At 56.2% G+C, this 16,439-nt stretch overlaps 1 protein-coding gene across 3 annotated transcripts in view; it reads right to left on the bottom strand.

Annotated features, from left to right (window-relative positions):
• Positions 1-16,439, bottom strand: part of ZMIZ1 (zinc finger MIZ-type containing 1) — a 232,916-nt gene that overhangs the window by 96,746 nt on the left and 119,731 nt on the right. For all 3 annotated transcript variants that reach the window (XM_068547971.1, XM_068547973.1, XM_068547972.1), the window contains exons 5-6: positions 10,041-10,149; positions 3,832-3,945 (exon numbers count right to left, since the gene is read on the bottom strand). In XM_068547971.1, coding sequence (XP_068404072.1) covers positions 3,832-3,945; positions 10,041-10,100 — 174 coding nt within the window. In that variant the 5' untranslated portion in view covers positions 10,101-10,149. The remainder of the gene's footprint in view (positions 1-3,831; positions 3,946-10,040; positions 10,150-16,439) is intronic.

Genomic DNA, 16,439 nt, shown 5'->3' with positions numbered 1-16,439 from the left:
CTTTGCTACCATTCTCAATACTGGGGTGGACAGGTATTTGTGGCCACTGCTGCTGCTGCTTTGGAGTCAGGCATGAGACGGAGTTCTGGATCTGCCAATTATTCGTTGTTGTATCTCACCCAGGTGATTTAACCTCTCTGGGCCTCTGTTTCCTCATCTGTGGAATGGGTACAAAATCTCCTCCTTGCAAGGATGACAGCCAGGACCAGGCGCACAGCTCAGTGAATGCTGTCTGTGAACATACGCCCGTGGCTTCAGCAGTGAACACTCTGAGGCTGTGGGGAATTCCTCCCTGGAGAGACGGGGAGGGCACTGCTGCTGTGCTAACTGGTTTCTGTCTCCCTTTCCCACCTCCTCTCGTACCCGTCTCCCCTCTCCTATGCTCTGGCCGCCTCAGCCTTCTTTCTGTTCCTCGAGCAGATCAAGCATGTTCCACCTCAGGGGAGGAAGGAGGAGCAAGTCCAGAGAGGCCTGACTTTGAGGTGGACCCCCAGAGAGGGAGCTCAGCCCTGCTGCTAAGGGAGGGGCCAGGGAAGAACCTGGTCCTGAAGAGGAAGTAGTGCCCGTGCTGATGCCCCTCGGGAGGGGCCGTGGGGCTCCTGCACTTCTGCATCCTGGCGTCAGAGGGCATGAAGGAGAGAGTGGGGCAGGGGGCTGCCAGCGTCCCAAGGCTCTTCATCCCAGAGCCTGGCCCTGGTGTGGCAAAAATGTGTCCATTTACTGCCCAAGGCTAAGTGGTTTTTAATTTATATCCTCCAAGTAAGCCGGATCCAGAGGAATTTGTTTCCAGAGGTCAGCCAGGGGATGAGAGCAACCTGGAGGGCTCAGGCTGCCCCTTGAATGGGAAGCGGTACTAGTGCGTGTGTGTGTGTGTGTTGTGGAGCGAGATGGGGGGTACTCGGCAGGCTTGCCCTGCCTAGGCCCCTTGGGATCTCTCACCTGTCCCATCTCATCCCTCCCCATGGGTCACGGCTGCAGCTAAGGATGCCCAGGGGGATGGGAGGACTGGCAGCAAGCAGGGCCCTGGGGGTCCTGGGGGGTCAGTGGTACCAGCCTGGGACTGCAGCAAGCTGCTCCCCTTCTCTGCTGCCTTGTTTGTAAAATAGCATCGACAAGCCCTTCCCTGCCCCCTTGCAGGGTCTTCATAAGGATGCAAGGAGACAGTGCCAGGAAAATGCTGTGGGCACCAAGGGTGTCTTCTATGACCTCCCCGCCCCCCAACCTTTTCTGCTGCTGGTTCTATTGTGCTTCGAGTGACAGTCGGACTCAGGTCTCTATGGCTGTGGCCAGTGGGCCAAAGTCCCCTTTCTGGCTAAGTGGCAGGTCGGGGGTTCGGGTGGGGGTCAGAGCTGGCCATTCAACCAAGTGTATGCCTTAAACTGGGGTGCAGAGCTGGCGCTGGGCTTTTGTCTACACAGTTTCCTGTGGTCTCATCCCCTGCCAGTCAGATCCTACAGTTTTCCTTGGGCTCCCTCCTCCTCCTCCTGCTCCCCTTCAGAGCTCACGTCCTCACACAAATCACATCCCATCCCTCACCTGCTTAAGACCCTTCAAGGGCTCCCCATTGCCCTTCAGATCATCTCCAAACTCTTCTCACTTAGCTTGCAGGCTCTGTGTTAGTTGGTTTCTGCTTCCCCCTTCGACCTCATCTTGTACCCCTCTCCCTCTCCTGTGCTCCAGACATCTGAGACTTCTGTCTGTTCCTTGAACAAATCAAGCCTCGGGGCCTTTGCACTAGCAGTTCCCTCTGCCTGGAGCACCCTTCTCTCTCATCTTCCCCTGGCTGACTCCTTTTTGCTATTCAGGTCTCAGCTGGAGGTCACCTCCACCAAGACCTTTCCTGACCACCACCCTGCCCCCTCTTACAGGGTGCTGGGTTACATCCTTACTTACTCCTTATGTGTTTAGTGTCTGCCTCCCCATTGGAAGGTAAGCTGTTTGAGAGAGGCCCATTGTGCTCACTGCACTTCCCTGGGGGGCCCCTGTGCAGGACCTGCCCACAGCAGGGACTCGGTGAATGTTTTTTGAATGAATAGATGAACGACAGGGCTGGGGCAGGGCCAGTTTCTAGTCATCTCCTGTCCACCTGCCCAGCCAGCCTGGCCAGGGCCATTGTTGGATTCAGCCTCAGGTCCCCACCTCCTAGGCAGGGCCAGGCTTGGGGTGGGGTGCTGGGGGAGCGTGGCAGCCCCCCCACCCTCTTCACTTACGGCTACCAGCAGCTGGGATGGGAGTAACATCTGTCCCTGCCCGCAGGGCTTAGCCTGACCCAGGATCCCCACAAAGAGGATTAAGGGAGCTGGGTGAAGGAGGGGGAGCTCAGGGGGCTGGAGGATAAGGAGGGTTGGGCAGTGCAGGCTGCCGCCTGATTTGGCCCAGTGGCCCTGAGGGAGCCAGATGGTGTCAGCTTCGGACAAATGGAGGAGCCCAGGGAGGGTCTTGGCTGCATCCCTGCTTCGCATCCCTAATGGCCAGAAATATCCCCTCTAGAGGCAGACGGGTCTTGACTTGAATCCCAGGTCCACTTCTAACTGGCTGTGTGAACTTGGGAAGTCAGTCACAACATCTCAGTTTCCTTCTCTATGAAATGGGGAAGAAGGCAGGACCAGACTTCTCTGAGGATACAGTGAGAAGGCATATACAGTGGGCCAAGCTCAGTGTCAGGCACAGAAGAGGTGTTTTGCAGTGATGGCCTTTCACCTCTCTTCTGTCTGGAGGTTTTCAGAAAACATGGTGCCCTTGAATTTTACTTATTGTTCCCGCCTAACCAGGCATAAGTCTTGGCCTCTCCTCTCCAAGCCTTGGGGTAGCTGGGCTCCCCAGCAATCTGTTTACCCACGTTCCCTTTAAAGCTGACTCAGGACCCTCTGAGCAGCTGTCCTCACTGGCCGCAGAGGTGCCCTCACACTTATGGATATAGGCCACGTGGCTGGGGACAAGCATAAGCTTTGAGCCCCTTCCATGTGTCTGTCAGCCGGCAAGCTCCGAAGCTTGGCAAATGATACCGCTAGCTCTGGGCCTGGCCTCTGCTCAGCTTGTATCCTAGACCTTTACCAAGCTGAGTTAATTTCAGTTCCCTGGGTTCTGTTGCACATCTGGGCCTTGGTGTGTGCCATTCCATGTGCCTAGAATGCTCTCGCTATCCTCAGCTGCTTGTGCAGATGTATCAAACTCCTGCAGATGTAGAAGTCACTCCTTTTCTCAGTTTTCTGCAACCTGCCCACCACCCGGGCCGAGAACACTTCCCTTCTCTATGCTGCCTCCATTTTGTACACAATTTTCTCAACCGTCTCTTTACACATCTGTCTCCCCCCTAAAGAGGGAATCAGGCTTGGCAAGGTCTTACTCATCTTCAGTTTCCCAGGACTTAGCAGAGGGGATTGTGCATGATAAAAGAGGGATCAATCAGTGTTCATTTGGATGGATGGATGGATGTAATAGGAGCTCAATAAACGCTTACATGAATGGATAGATGGATGGCTGACTATAAAAAGAGCTCAAAAGATGTTTACCTAAGTGAATGAATGAATGACTGGATAGAAGGAGGGCTGAAAACCCTTCAAGAGTCTCTCTGCTTTACTTATGATGGAACATTTACTCCCATCAGACTTGGAACTCTTCAAGGTAGGATCTGTGTCTTTCTCATCAAGTGTAAAGAACCCACTTAACCCGAGGACTCTGTCTCCCCATCAGAACAGGTTCCCTGTGGGTGTATGTGTGTCAGGGGTACACACAGAAGGGCCCTCCCCTCCAGCAGCAGCCTGGACAGGCGCACTAGTCCCTAGCCATCCTCCCTGGGCGCAGGCACAGGCGGGGCGAGTGCAGACTCACCGTCAAACAGCCCATCAGGCTCTGCTCAAAGGGCCGCTGGAAGGCTCGCGGGTCTCCGCACCAGTCCAGCAGCTCCGTGGCAGCATTGTGGAAGTTGGCAGGGTTCTGTAAGTGCTGTGGGAGAGGGAAAGGAGAGGCAGCATGAGGCTCCAGGAGTGAGGCCAGCACACGTTAGTGTGAGAGAGTCTGGGGCCGCAAAGACCCCAGGCATCCCTGGGGAGGAGACACACAGAAAGGGGCAGGCCAGGAGTAACGAGTTTTCTCAAACTCCTTCTCATCCACCTTCCCTCTGCATCTCCGACCCCAGCCCAGCTCCTGGTGGCATGGGGATTAGCGGCCCCATTGCAAAGATAGAAAAACCAGGGTCTAGAAAAGGGCTCTAATATTAGATATTACAATGTCTTCTGGATGCTGGCAGTGGGGTAGGAAACCCTGTGGGCTTCAGGAGGGTGGCATGTGGCTCCCATCCCTGGGGCTGCTGGCTCTCCCTGAGTCAGGACAGACTGGCCCTGGAGATTCCTCCTGGATGAGCACCCACACCCACCCCTGCCCCAGTAACCACCACCACATGCTGCCTGCTCCGGCTTCAGCAAGCCCTGCCACAGCCAAATAGCCAGAGCAGGGGCGTCAGAAAGAGGCCTCCAGGCCACACCCAGCCGGGAAGGTGCACTCAAGCACACTGTGCCCAGGTTACTGTCACACCGTGGTCAGGTGTATGTGGCTTAGCCACCCCTGTTCCCCAAACCCAGATTTCCTGGGCTCAGTCTGGCTCAGCTCAGGGGTGCAGGCCCCACCCAATTATGGGGTCTGAATTAACAGAGAATGAATTCTGGTGCCAAGGTGTCTAGATCCTGCTTCAGAGCCAGGCCACGGGGCTGACAGGGGTGGAGGGTGGCTTCCACGGCTACCCCTTCCTTCCTTAACACTTATCCGTGTCTTCCCAGGCCGGGCCGAACTAGGCACTGAGTCCAGGGTCATGAAGCAGGTTGGGGCCGAGCTGGGACTCCAGGGCTGGGTGTGACCGCCTGTGGGTCCTCCATCAGGACACCTAGAAGTTGTCCACAGGGGTTGGAGTGTAAGCCAGCTGCAAAGGGGATGGTGGTACCTTCTGGGATCCCTGTGTCCTCGGTGCTGGGAGAGACTGGGAACAGCAGCTGTCCCCGGGGCAGCGGCTCTCTCCCAACTTGCAGTGAGAGTCTGCCTCAGAGCCAAGGCAGGGAGGGGTCTTAGGAGATGCCAGGTCCCAGAATTGGGAGGTGAGCCAAATGTGCTGGGGGAGCCCCTGTGGGGCTGGCGCCCTGGAGTCACACTGCCTTCATCCACAACTATCTAATGACCTAGGGCATCCCCTCCCCTCTCTGAGCCTCAGTCACCCCACCTGTAAAATGGGGATGGCAGATCACGGCTTGGTGGTGGGAATTTTTGTCTTGCTTAGGGTTCCATCACTGCTATTACGACGTGGTTTGTGAAAGGCAAGATTTAAAAGTGGATGGAGGAAAGAGAAATGAATTGGAGTATCCTCCCTCTGTGGGAGCAAAGGGAGACGGAGAGATGAAGGAAAGAAAGAGGGCAAGCGTGCAGCAACACAGCCCTCCGTTATGGGGCCACGGTGAGGATTAAACAAGATGAGGCTTATATGGCCCCTGGCAGAGCGCCTGGCGCGTGGGATGCTCCCACGTGGGGCTGCCCTTGGCCCCGACTCTGTCTCCCAAAGGCTCCGCTGTGCACTTGGCAGCTCCCGCCCTAGCCCCACACACAGCTCTTTCTGCAAAGACAGAGCTCCCTGCGCGTGATCTTCCTGCGGAAGACAGGAGGACTTCCACGGCTAGAAGCAGACCCTTTGAGAGGGCAGCACTGGGCCCTCGCCTCTGCCTCCTGTGCCCCCTCTAAAACCTGCCCCCTCCAAGGCCACGGGCGGCATCTGGTCTCCACGTGGAAAGCCATGCAAATCGGTTAATTCCCTGCCTAGCAGTCTCCCTCTGCTAACTGAGTTATTCCATTTATTTCCATGATGTCACACCCAATTAGCAGGGTCAGCAACCACCGCCTGGTGCTCTCAGAGTTGCCCACCTACAGCACTCCCACCCTAGGCACACCTCTTTGGGGCTCTGGGCTCCCAGTCTCATGGGCCCAGTTTTGTTCTGGTCCCCAAGCACCCAGCCTCCCATATCGGTCCAGCCCACCTCTGAGCTTCTCCACTCTCGACCCAGCCAGTGCACGTGGCCTTTGGCTTGGGCTGTGGGTAGTGACTCGTGGGTGCAACTCATTGGTAGAAAGGACGTCAGGCACCCCATTCAGTAGCTATTGCTCTGTGGCTCTGTGGCCTTGGCCAAACCTCCTGCCCTCTCTGTGCTTTTGTCATCTGTTTAGACTACAAGGTGGCTACGTGATGTAGTGAAATGAACAGGATAGACCTGGACCAAACCCCATCTCGGCCACTGAGTCACACAGCCTGGGTGTGTTCCTGAGCTTCAGATCTCTCATCTGCAAAATGGGGTGGGGACAGCTTGCAGGGCTGCTGCAAAGTTTAGAAACAACATATGTCATGACATCCTCATTACAGAGTAGGTGTCAGGTAAAGACTGCTATTGCTTGATATGCTAGGATCTCTGTACAGTTTCTTGTTTCTCCTGCAAGCTCCTTGAGAGCAGAATTAGGGCCCCATTCACCTCCAGAACCCCCAAAACTGGCACGAGGCCAAGTCCATGCATTAATGGTTAGTGAGCAGCTAGCTGGCCAAAGGATGGTCCATCTGCAGAGCTGGCCAGCAATCTGGCAGCTTCAGAACGGGTCCCCAGTGGAGGGGCCAGGGCTGGGTGGGCTGAGCTTGGCTACCCTTTGATGATATGGGGATGGGAGCACAGATTTGAATCACAGGCAGAGGCCTCCCTGGCTGTGGTTGTTACTGGATACTAATACCCCGTCCCTCCCCAGGAAGCCTGCCCATCTCTACAATTTCACAGAAGATCCTCCTGGGCTATATCCACTGGCCACTGAGTCTGTTGGAGTAGGAGTTGGGGACACCAATGCCCAGATTAGGGGCTGGCTACCCAGACCAAGTGATGAATGCATTTTATCAGTCCATCTGTGAATCAAATGATCCATCCATCCATCTACCCATCCATCCATCCAAAAATCAATCAATTCATCCATGCATCTATCTACTTGCCCACCAACCCATTCATCCATTTACTACTTTATCCATCACTCATCCATCCATTCATCTACCTACCTGTCTTCCTATCCATCCAGAACTTATCCAACCACCCACTTATCCATTCATTCATCTATCCATCATCTATATCCACCTACCATCTGCTCACCTAACTGCCTTTCCATTTGTCCATCCATCCACCCATCCATTCATTCCCTTAGCTATCGATCTGTTAGTCCACCCCTCTCTCATTCTTCCCCAACATATCTGGGGCCCACCCTGGCCTGGACTCTGCTGACTTACAGAGGAATACGGCACATCCTCTGCCCCTGAGGAACTCAGCCTGGTGGGAGACCTGATGTATACCTTGCAGGGCTTGTATCTTAAGGGAGAAAGAGCAGGATGGGTGAGGTAACTGGGTGCCCAGGAAGCACCAGGGCTCAGAAATGGGAAGTGCAGATACTCAAAAGGGCACCTGGGGTTTGGGGAGGTTGCTGTGCAGGAATTAGCTGATTTGCATGGCTTTGCACGTGTAGCCCAGATAAGCCCGTGGGGACACGAGTAGGGCATGTTGTAGAGGGGGCACTGGTTCTCCCTGTACCTGAGGCTGAGAAAGGAGAAAGACAGCTGAGACAGAGGCCTGGAGGGAAGATGGGTAGCTGGGTGCTCGGGGGCTGGCGAGTGCCAGCAGTGGCTAGAACCGGGGTGGGTGGACAGGGAAGGCTGCGCTGTAGAAGTCAGGCAGGACCGAGAGTCGGAGGCTGTGAGGCCCCCGTCACAGCTCCACCAGCCAGAGGTAGGCACAGCCAACACATGCATCATCCTCAGGGCACGCAGACCTTTCTCTTCTAATTAGGATACGGGACATCTGAGAATCAACAGTCTTCAGCCAGCCTCGGTCGCCCTCTGGGGCAGCTGAGGAGCAGACAGACATCAGTGCTGAGCTGTGTCTGCCTGGAAGTGCAGGAGTGGGCGTGGAGGACACAGGGAGCTCTGGATAGCCCGGGAGGGGGGGCATCTGGACAGCCTGCTCACCCTCACTGATGTGCCACTCTCTGGCCCAAACGCAGAGCTCTGTGTGTGTGTGCAGGGCAGGCTGGGGGAGGGCAGTGGAGGCGATCCCTGGCTTTTCAGCAGCTCTGGGACCCAATGGCTGGGTGTGCATCATGATGCCCATTTACAGACGACGGGAGATGAAGCGGTGACTTAATCAAGGTCAGGAAACCAGTGAGTGGTGGAACGGGGGCTCAGGTTCACTGACTGGTAAATCTGAGTCCTGTGTGCCATGCTTCGAGAGGGCTGCTCCTGGGTGGGCTTCTGCCCCCGCTGGATCCCTGGGAGGCCCAGGGACTAAAGGGCACCCTGATTCCTGCAGGGAATCAGACGCAGAGAGAAAAGTCAAGTTGTGAGCAGGTTTTAGGGGGAGCTGTTTGCCCAGCACACAGAGGGCTCTGGCATAGAAGCTTGACTGTTTTATTGGGGGTGGAGCCATTGACAGCTGATCCCCCATGGGCGGAAGAAACTGGGTCAAAGGCAGAGCTGGGAGACAGCCCCGAAGAGCCTAGAGGCGGAGGAGAAGGAGGAGAAGGAGGAGGAGGGAAGGGCAGGGGAGGAGGAGCCCATCGTCTGGTTTCTATTCTGTGACGGGGAACAGAGGCGCAATTGGCGTTTGGGAGAGCTTTTCGGGGGAGTTCAATCTGTAACACGTCTTCTTCTTTCAATTTCCTCTCCTCAGACCCGGCCCAGGCTTCCGAGATTGCTCTGCGTGATGCTGATGGGACGGCACACATCCCTCATTCCTGCCAACTAGCCTCAGTTCCACTGGGCCCTGGTGTTCGGTGGGGAGGGGGCATGCTGGGTGGGGGTGGGACTGTGAGCTCTGCCCCTGACTCCCCCCGGGGTCCTGAGGCCAGAGGGCTACGCTGGCTACCCGAGCTGCCAGCTAAGCCCGCCTAAGCCAGGGGCCTCGCCACAGCTGTCCCCTCCCTGTCACTGAGACACTGAGGACAAGAGCCCCCGCCACAGTGAGCTGATCACCTGCCACGTGCCAGCCTGGGCTACGTGCTCCGCCCACAATGTCCTCAGAGCGTCCTACGAGGTCGGCCTTATTGGACCCACTTCACGGGGGAAACTGAGGCTCAGAGAAACAGAGGGACAGGCCTGAGATTATACCGTGGGTGGGTACGTGGAGGAGTGCGGATTTGGGCTCAGGTCGGTTTGATGTCAAAGCCTCTGCCCCTTCTGCCATATCTGCTCCTTCCTGGAGTAAAACAACACCGGAGCCTGTGCAGGGACACTGCTGCCCTGGGCTGCAGGGAGGCTGAGCCCAGAGGGGGGCCGCATCACTCCTGGTCGCCACTGGGGGGCATCTGCCTGCCCAAGCATAACCAGGCTTCTTAAAGTGGGGACCTCTGAGCCCACCGTGAACAATCCAGACAGGGTACCGGCAGGCGAATCGCGTCTTAAGCTTGGTGTGAGCACAGGCAGGAGGGGGAACTTGTACCCTCTGGGACGAGGCCCTCCTGGCACCAGTGGGGTTGGACTGTGTGACTTCGGGTGACTCCCTTCCCCCTTCTGGGCGTTGGTTTCCTCTTCTGTAAGACGGTTGACTTTCCCAGGACCTTTCCTTTTCTATTTCTTTACAGAGAACCCCTCGAGCAGAGAAGTGGGGAGCTTGGGTCTGGGAAGGAGATTAGGCACTTCACTGCATCCTCAACACAGCCCAGAGTGCACAGCAGAGCTCAGAAAGGGCACGACACTGGCCCAAAGTCAAACAGCTGGGAAGGGAAGGGAAGGGACAGGAGAGAGCCAGCATTTGAACCCAGGTGAGTGATTCCAGTGCGAGGCTGGTGCATGCCAGCCATGATCTCACGAGGTGGGCAGCTGGGGAGCCTTAGGCAGTCAGCCTTGCCCACTGTCACCTCCACCCAGCACCTTGCGTGCTCAGCTACACAGTGTAGAGCATCCCCACTGCTCTGCCCGCCTCGCCTGCCCTGCCCTCGCCAGCGGGCCTGGCTGCCAGAGGTGGAGGAGCAAGCCCGGGCCACACACCCACCTGCTTGATGCACTGCAGTCGGTCATTGGTCTGTTGGATGTGCCTGTCCATAGAATTCATTCTGGCCGTTTCACTGGGTTCTACCCGAGAGCCATGAACGTTGTCCAGCCTGTGAAGACAGAGGAGAGTGGGTGTCACTGGGGTTGTGCCAGGCCCGCCGGCCTCATCGCCACCCTTCTGCCCCGTGTTGGCCTCAGTGGCTCCCAGCAGGTTCCAGGGCCCTTCGTGAGCTGTGGTGGCCTCTGCCCCGGGCAGCCCCGTGCTGGAAGGAGGAATTGCGGCCACGGCCAGCCAGCGCTTCTCCACGCTCAGCCCTGGGGGAACCCCATCTGGGCTGAGGGTAGGAGGTGCTCCTGCGTGTTCTCTGTGGGTGGCTCACGTGGGCGCTGGGCAGGCGTGTCCACCACGCATTTCTACACACACGTGCGTGTTGGGCGGCGGCGGTAGGGACGACGGCTCCATCCGCAGGTTCCCGGCACGGGGCTTACCCACTCGATGTGGCTGTGTGTGCGTGTGGGCGCGTGTGTGTGCACGTGTGCACAGGGATCTTCCCACATGACGATCTTGACTGCATGTGTGGTCTGAGTGCAGCAGTCCCGTCATGGGTGCCCTCCCCGAACCCCCCACGCCTTAGAGTTTGCAAACCACCATTCCATGTTTCCCCTTTGCCCTCCCGGGAAAGAAGGAGGGCAGCCATCAGCACCGCCCCCTTTTCCAGATAAGGAGACTGAGGCTCAGAGAGAGGAAGGAGTTGCCCGGGATGGCACAGGGAGCCTGTGTCAGAGCTCAAATGAGGCCCCGGGGCTCTGACTGCCAGTTCACGGCCGCGTGGTTGGGGGACACAGCTGTCACACTCAACAGGCTCACTCTTCCTGAATGGCGCTGGGCCTGGGGCACATAAGCATGCAGGTGAGGAGGCCCCTGGAGCCCCCAGGCCTCTCCAGGGAGGCCTCGACTGCAAAGGCAGAGATGGAGATAGCAATGGAGGAGGAGAGACAGCGAGACAGAGAGAGAAGAGAGAGGTTTCACCTCTGGTCCCCCCACTGCTCATGGGTCCAGGTCCTCGGGCCAAAGCAGAAGTCTGCGCATCACTGGCTGTTTGCCCTCCCATGAGCCAGGCTGCAGACACGTGGGTCGGACACAGGGTGCTCAACAGAGGCCCCCGGCACCTGGCCTTCTCTGCTATCCCGGAACACTGCCCCCCGGAGGCCCCTCATCTCTGTCCATGTCACCAGGTCCCATCTACCAAGTACTTTCTGTAGGCTGGGCCCTTGCATTCTCTTCTTGACTCCTCACGCCTACTCTGTAAGACTAGAAGCATCTCCATTTTACAGATGAGGAAACTGAGGTCTGAAATCTGCCAAGTCCCATGGCTAGTGGAAGCTTGGCCCGTGTCTGTCTGCCTGTCTGCTCCCATGCCCTGGCTCTCTGCCCCCAGCACAGGCACCCTGGTTGGGGAAACTGACACCATGCCTGGCCGCAGCCTCGCGAAGAATGCCCTGTTCCTCTTCCAAGGAGCTCTTCACTACACAGCTCCTTTAAAGCACTTCTTATTGTTCCATTTGTGCTTGAAAAGGCAACTCATTTGCGTGGTTCAAAAATCACGGGTGTCCAGTGAAGTGCTAGCCTTGTTCAGCCCCCAGGGGCCTGCCCCCAGGGGCCTTTCTGGAGAGAACCAGTGTCACCCGTCTCCTTCTGAGGGACTCATCTTAGAGAAGCAAATATCTATGTGTACTATCGCCTGCCACTCCTTAAAAAAAACCCATAAAACGATAGCATTCTGTACACACTATCTGGACCTTGCTTTTTTCCTCTTAATAATAACTCAAAGTTTATTCCACATCAAGACATAAAGAGCCTTTTCATTTTTTAATGGCTGCACAGTATTCCCAGGCACCGATGAATCATTTATCCAACTGCCATCTGAATGTCCACCCCTGCCAGGTGCTGTCCTAAGGCCCGAGGTCCTAGAAAAGGCCCTTCTGCTCCAGGGGTTCACACTCTAGCCCAAGTGATGAGGCCTGAGCTGTCCCCAGATTTTATTATTGCAAACAGTGTTGAAGGATCGCCTTTTATATCAGCCACATCATTGTGTGTGAATTAATCTAGAGAACACACTCTTGGAAGTGGAGTTTCTGGGTCATTTGGGCATTTGTACTTTGATAAATGCTTGCTGGATTCACCTTATCTTGGAGCTTTCCAGCAAAACGGTAAAAATGGGGGTAGCATCCCCACATTGATTTCTCCTACCCTCACCCCACCAGCACCCCTCCATTCACACCAGTATCACACATTTACATACCCAGATATCCAACTTCTCCATTACTTATCCATTTAAATGCCCGTCTGTCCATCCATCCACCCACCCACCCAAACATCTTCAGCCTCCCCTTGCCCATCCATGCATGCTTCCAACTCACCTAGTAAACACTTATCAATATCTATACTGTGCTAGCTCTACGGGGCATGAGAGATGAAAACGAAATCAGTTTCTTGGGTTCATGGAACTCTTGGTCTAACCCCATATCCACTCCATGTCACCTATTAGGTGACTATTTGTTGAACTCCTCTTATAAGTTAGGTGTTGGTCCAGGCACTAGGCAAAGACACTGTTACTATATCCCCACTTTACAGATGAGGAAACTGAAGCTCAGGGGTTATAGTAGCAGCTCCAGAATCCTGGCTTTCCCACTACAACCAAAACTTTTGTACAGGTACTGGGGATGGGCCAGGGAGGGTGGAAGGTACCACCGTCTTGTAGGTGTGTGTGTCAGCGGTGAGAGTGGTGACAGGGTACTCCCCTTGCTACACCTGTAGGTCCCCCAAGCAGGGGCTGGGTTTCTCCTGCTGAGTTTACCTGCATGGAACCTCAGCCAGTGCTCACATGACGAGGACTCCAGGGACCAGGGACAAACCCTGGTGGGCGAAGCAGGGACATGGGTGGGGCCCAGAGCAGGAGTGAGCCAATGCCACCTTCGGTGAGGCCACTTCAGTTCCTGGTGCCAGATGCCATCTGAGTGGAAGAGACCCTGGTGGTCTCCCAGGCACCTGGCCTGGTGAGGTAAACAGGGAGCTGGGTCTTTCCAGCCCCACCCAGGACATGAGTGAACACTGGCTGCCAGGGTCCCAATTACAGAGTGCCATTTCCACAGCCAGTGGGGCAGGGACGCCAAGCCAAAGGGACCCATTAAACAAAGGTCTGGGGACTTCCCTGGTGGCGCAGTGGTTAAGAATCTGCCTGCCAATGCAGGGGACACGGGTTCAGTCCCTGGTCCAGGAAGATCCCACATGCCACGGAGCAATGAAGCACATGCACCACAACTACTGAACCTGTGCTCTAGAGCCCGCTAGCCACAACTACTGAGCCCACGTGCCACAACTACTGAGGCCCGCACGCCTAGAGCCTATGCTCCGCAACAAGAGAAGCCACTGCAACGAGAAGCCTGCGCACCGCAACGAAGAGTAGCCCCCGCTTGACGCAACTAGAGAAAGCCTGCGCACGGCAACGAAGACCCAACGCGGCCAAAAAAAACCCAGAAAAAAACAAAGGGCTGCGCCAAGTCAGGAGGAGCCTGAAGGAAAATACAAAGAAACCCCAGGCCTGTGCAGGCCTCAATCCCCTGGCTGCAGGCTGCAGCCAACCAGGACAAAGGGCCTGTGGTGGCCCAAGAGGCCAGCAGGGGGTGCTGTTGATGAAGCTAACTGCCCAGGGGGCTAGAAAGCTGCACTGTGGCAATCTGGTGAGGGATTAGGTGGCCACACAACACACTGTCTCTAAGTAGGAACTTTTGGGGGATTTCCCTGGTGGTCCAGTGGGTAAGACTCCACACTCCCAATGCAGGGGGCCCGGGTTCGATCCCTGGTTGGGGAACTAGATCCCGCATGCACGCTACAACTAGGAGTTCGCATGCCGCAACAAAGAGTCTGCATGCCGCAATGAAGATCTCGTGTGCTGCAACTAAGAACCGGCTCAGCCAAAAAAAAAAAGAGAAAGAAAGAAAAGTAGGAACTTTTCCCAGGATGGGCACGGCCTTTTGTCTATAGTGTCAGAGACCTAGTGAGGCCTTGATAAATGCTTGTAGAATGACTGACAGATCATTTCTGGGGCCTGGGGCTGCTCAGCCCACCCAGGGAAGCCCCAAGCAGGCACCAGGAGTCCAGACTCACCCAGACAGCCACCTGGGGGCCCAGAGGTTGTCCTTCCCTGTTGAGCCATGGCAGGGGGCCACAGCTTTCCCCCGAGGAAGCAAACAGTAAAGGGGAGACAGACTGTCGGGTTTGTCTCCACTCTGGCTCATGGGCAATCTTTTCTAGAGGCTAGTCGCTGGACTGAGTTGGCTTCTGGATTCAAAGATGCTCAGAATATCATTGGCCAAAGGTGTTTTGAGGTCTCCCACCATTCCGAGTTCATCTGGTTTTATTCTGGGGAGTCTGAGGCCCACAGGTGCTGTGTCCCAGGTCACACAGCATGTCTGGGCTGGATCTAGACCCCAGGGGGCTTTTCTCCCAGGCCGGGGCTCCATGTTGTAGGAACCAAGAAATGAATGGCTGGGCCTGGGACACCTGTGAGACCCAGAGCATTGACAGGAGAGACATCACAGGGACAACTGTGTGTCGTGTATGTCTTAATCTATAAAAGAACAAAACGTCTGGCTGATTAAGGAGATACTCAGGTGACATTTTTAAACCACCAAGATCATTGGGAAATTGGGGTTATTAACACCAGGAATGGATGGGGCTGGAGGCTCCACCCCTGCAGAAAAAGGGTCAAGGCCTAGAAGCCTAAAGATTATGGACATGGAGAGAAGAGGAGGGCTGAAGGAGGCATGAGAGAGCTAATAGCTCACTGAGGGGCAGTCTGAGATCTTCCATTAGTTCTGCACCTGCTGTGTTTAGGCACCAGGCCAGGCCCTGTGCACTGATAATTCACTCAATCCTAAAAGGCTCAGAGAGGTGAAGTGACTTGCCCAGGATCACACAGCCAGGACAGTGTTGGGCTGAGATTCAAACCCTCTGCCTTTCTAACCATTAATGTGTTGTTCTTTCAACTCCTCCAAGACTGTCAGAGCCTCCTGGAAGTCCCCACCCAAGGCTGTGCCTCAGCCCAAAGAGATGTTCCCCTGGTTCCACCCAACCTGCCCAAACCCATCCACTTGCTTCTCAGGCCATCCTGGTGCCACTGGGCTCCCTGCCTGCTGGCCAGTGCCGGGAAGTGGCGAGCGCTCAGTGGCCAGCAGAGGTCGCTCTCCGCTGCAGGAGCGTTGCTGGGCTTGGCTGCAGTCTCTCTCCTTCCAGCCTGGACTCCTAAGCTAAGAGTCGAGTTGCTACAAATCCTCCGTGGCGGCTGCAACTCCAGTGCCCACAGAGGCCAGGCTCCCTCCCAACTGGAGATCACTGTTGGCCCGGCCCTGGGTGTACCCAGGGCCTCGGCCCTTCTTCTTGCCATCTGCCTGCCTCCCAATGGGGAGTGAGCTCAGGCAGTCAACCGCCTGTGGCCCCTGGCCCTCTCTCCTGGTCTGAACAGCCACCAGCCTGCAGGAGATGCACAGCTAGTCAGCTTGGGGGCCTGGAGGCAGCCCAGCTCTGCCACCCTCCTCCAGGCCTCAGTTTTCCCATCTGTAAAACGAAGGCTAGCAGGCCGCTGGCAGCCCTTCAAACTCAACATCTTAGGATTTTGGTGTCAGGAGCTCCAGCTGTTTGGAAAATGCCATCTCAACAAGTGTAGGATGCTTGACTTTAGAACTGCGAAGCCTGTCTCAAGGCAGGCCTGCGGGGAGCCTGAGGGCCCAGGAAACTCTGGTAGAACCGCTGTTCCAGGGTCACCTAAGACCGCAGACACTGCCCCCCTCTCTGTTACACACTTTTCCTTGCAGCTTACGCTCAGCTTGGCCTAACTGCACGTAGGCAGGTTTTCTGATGGTGACATCTGGGTTGGCCGGTCTTCTCAGCTCCCAGGGGAGCTCTTGAAAGGGCCAAGCTTCCATTCTGCACGACTCACCACTAGCGGGGCATGGGCAAGTTCAGCCTCAGAGGAGCCTAAAACAGAAGACAAGCTCAGGAAAAGCAAGCTGCGCTCAGGCACGTAGGGCTGCTCAGAGAGTAGACTGTTGAGAGCTGAAAGGGCGCCTGGGAACCACCGGGTCCCGGGTCCTCATGCAGCAGGATGGACACAGGGGAGACAAGGGCGAGCGGGACTGGAGCCCATCTGTCGGGGTCTAAGGAGGGCCCTGGGTCATCTCCAGGCTCTCTGGAAGCATCTCTCCTGGTCTGAAACGCTGGGGGAGGCACATGGCCCTCAGCAGGCCTCCTCCCTAGAAACGGGGAGCAGGGTGCTCTCAGCTGCCCCGTGGAAAGTGGGGTCCTGGAGCCCTGGAGGCAGCTCCCTGGGGCTGACATCAG

This window comes from Eschrichtius robustus, chromosome 7 (assembly GCF_028021215.1).
Source record: "Eschrichtius robustus isolate mEscRob2 chromosome 7, mEscRob2.pri, whole genome shotgun sequence".
NCBI classification, from domain to species: Eukaryota; Metazoa; Chordata; class Mammalia; order Artiodactyla; family Eschrichtiidae; genus Eschrichtius; species Eschrichtius robustus.
Note: the sequence above shows the minus strand (reverse complement) of the source record. Positions and strands in the feature narration are given on the sequence as shown.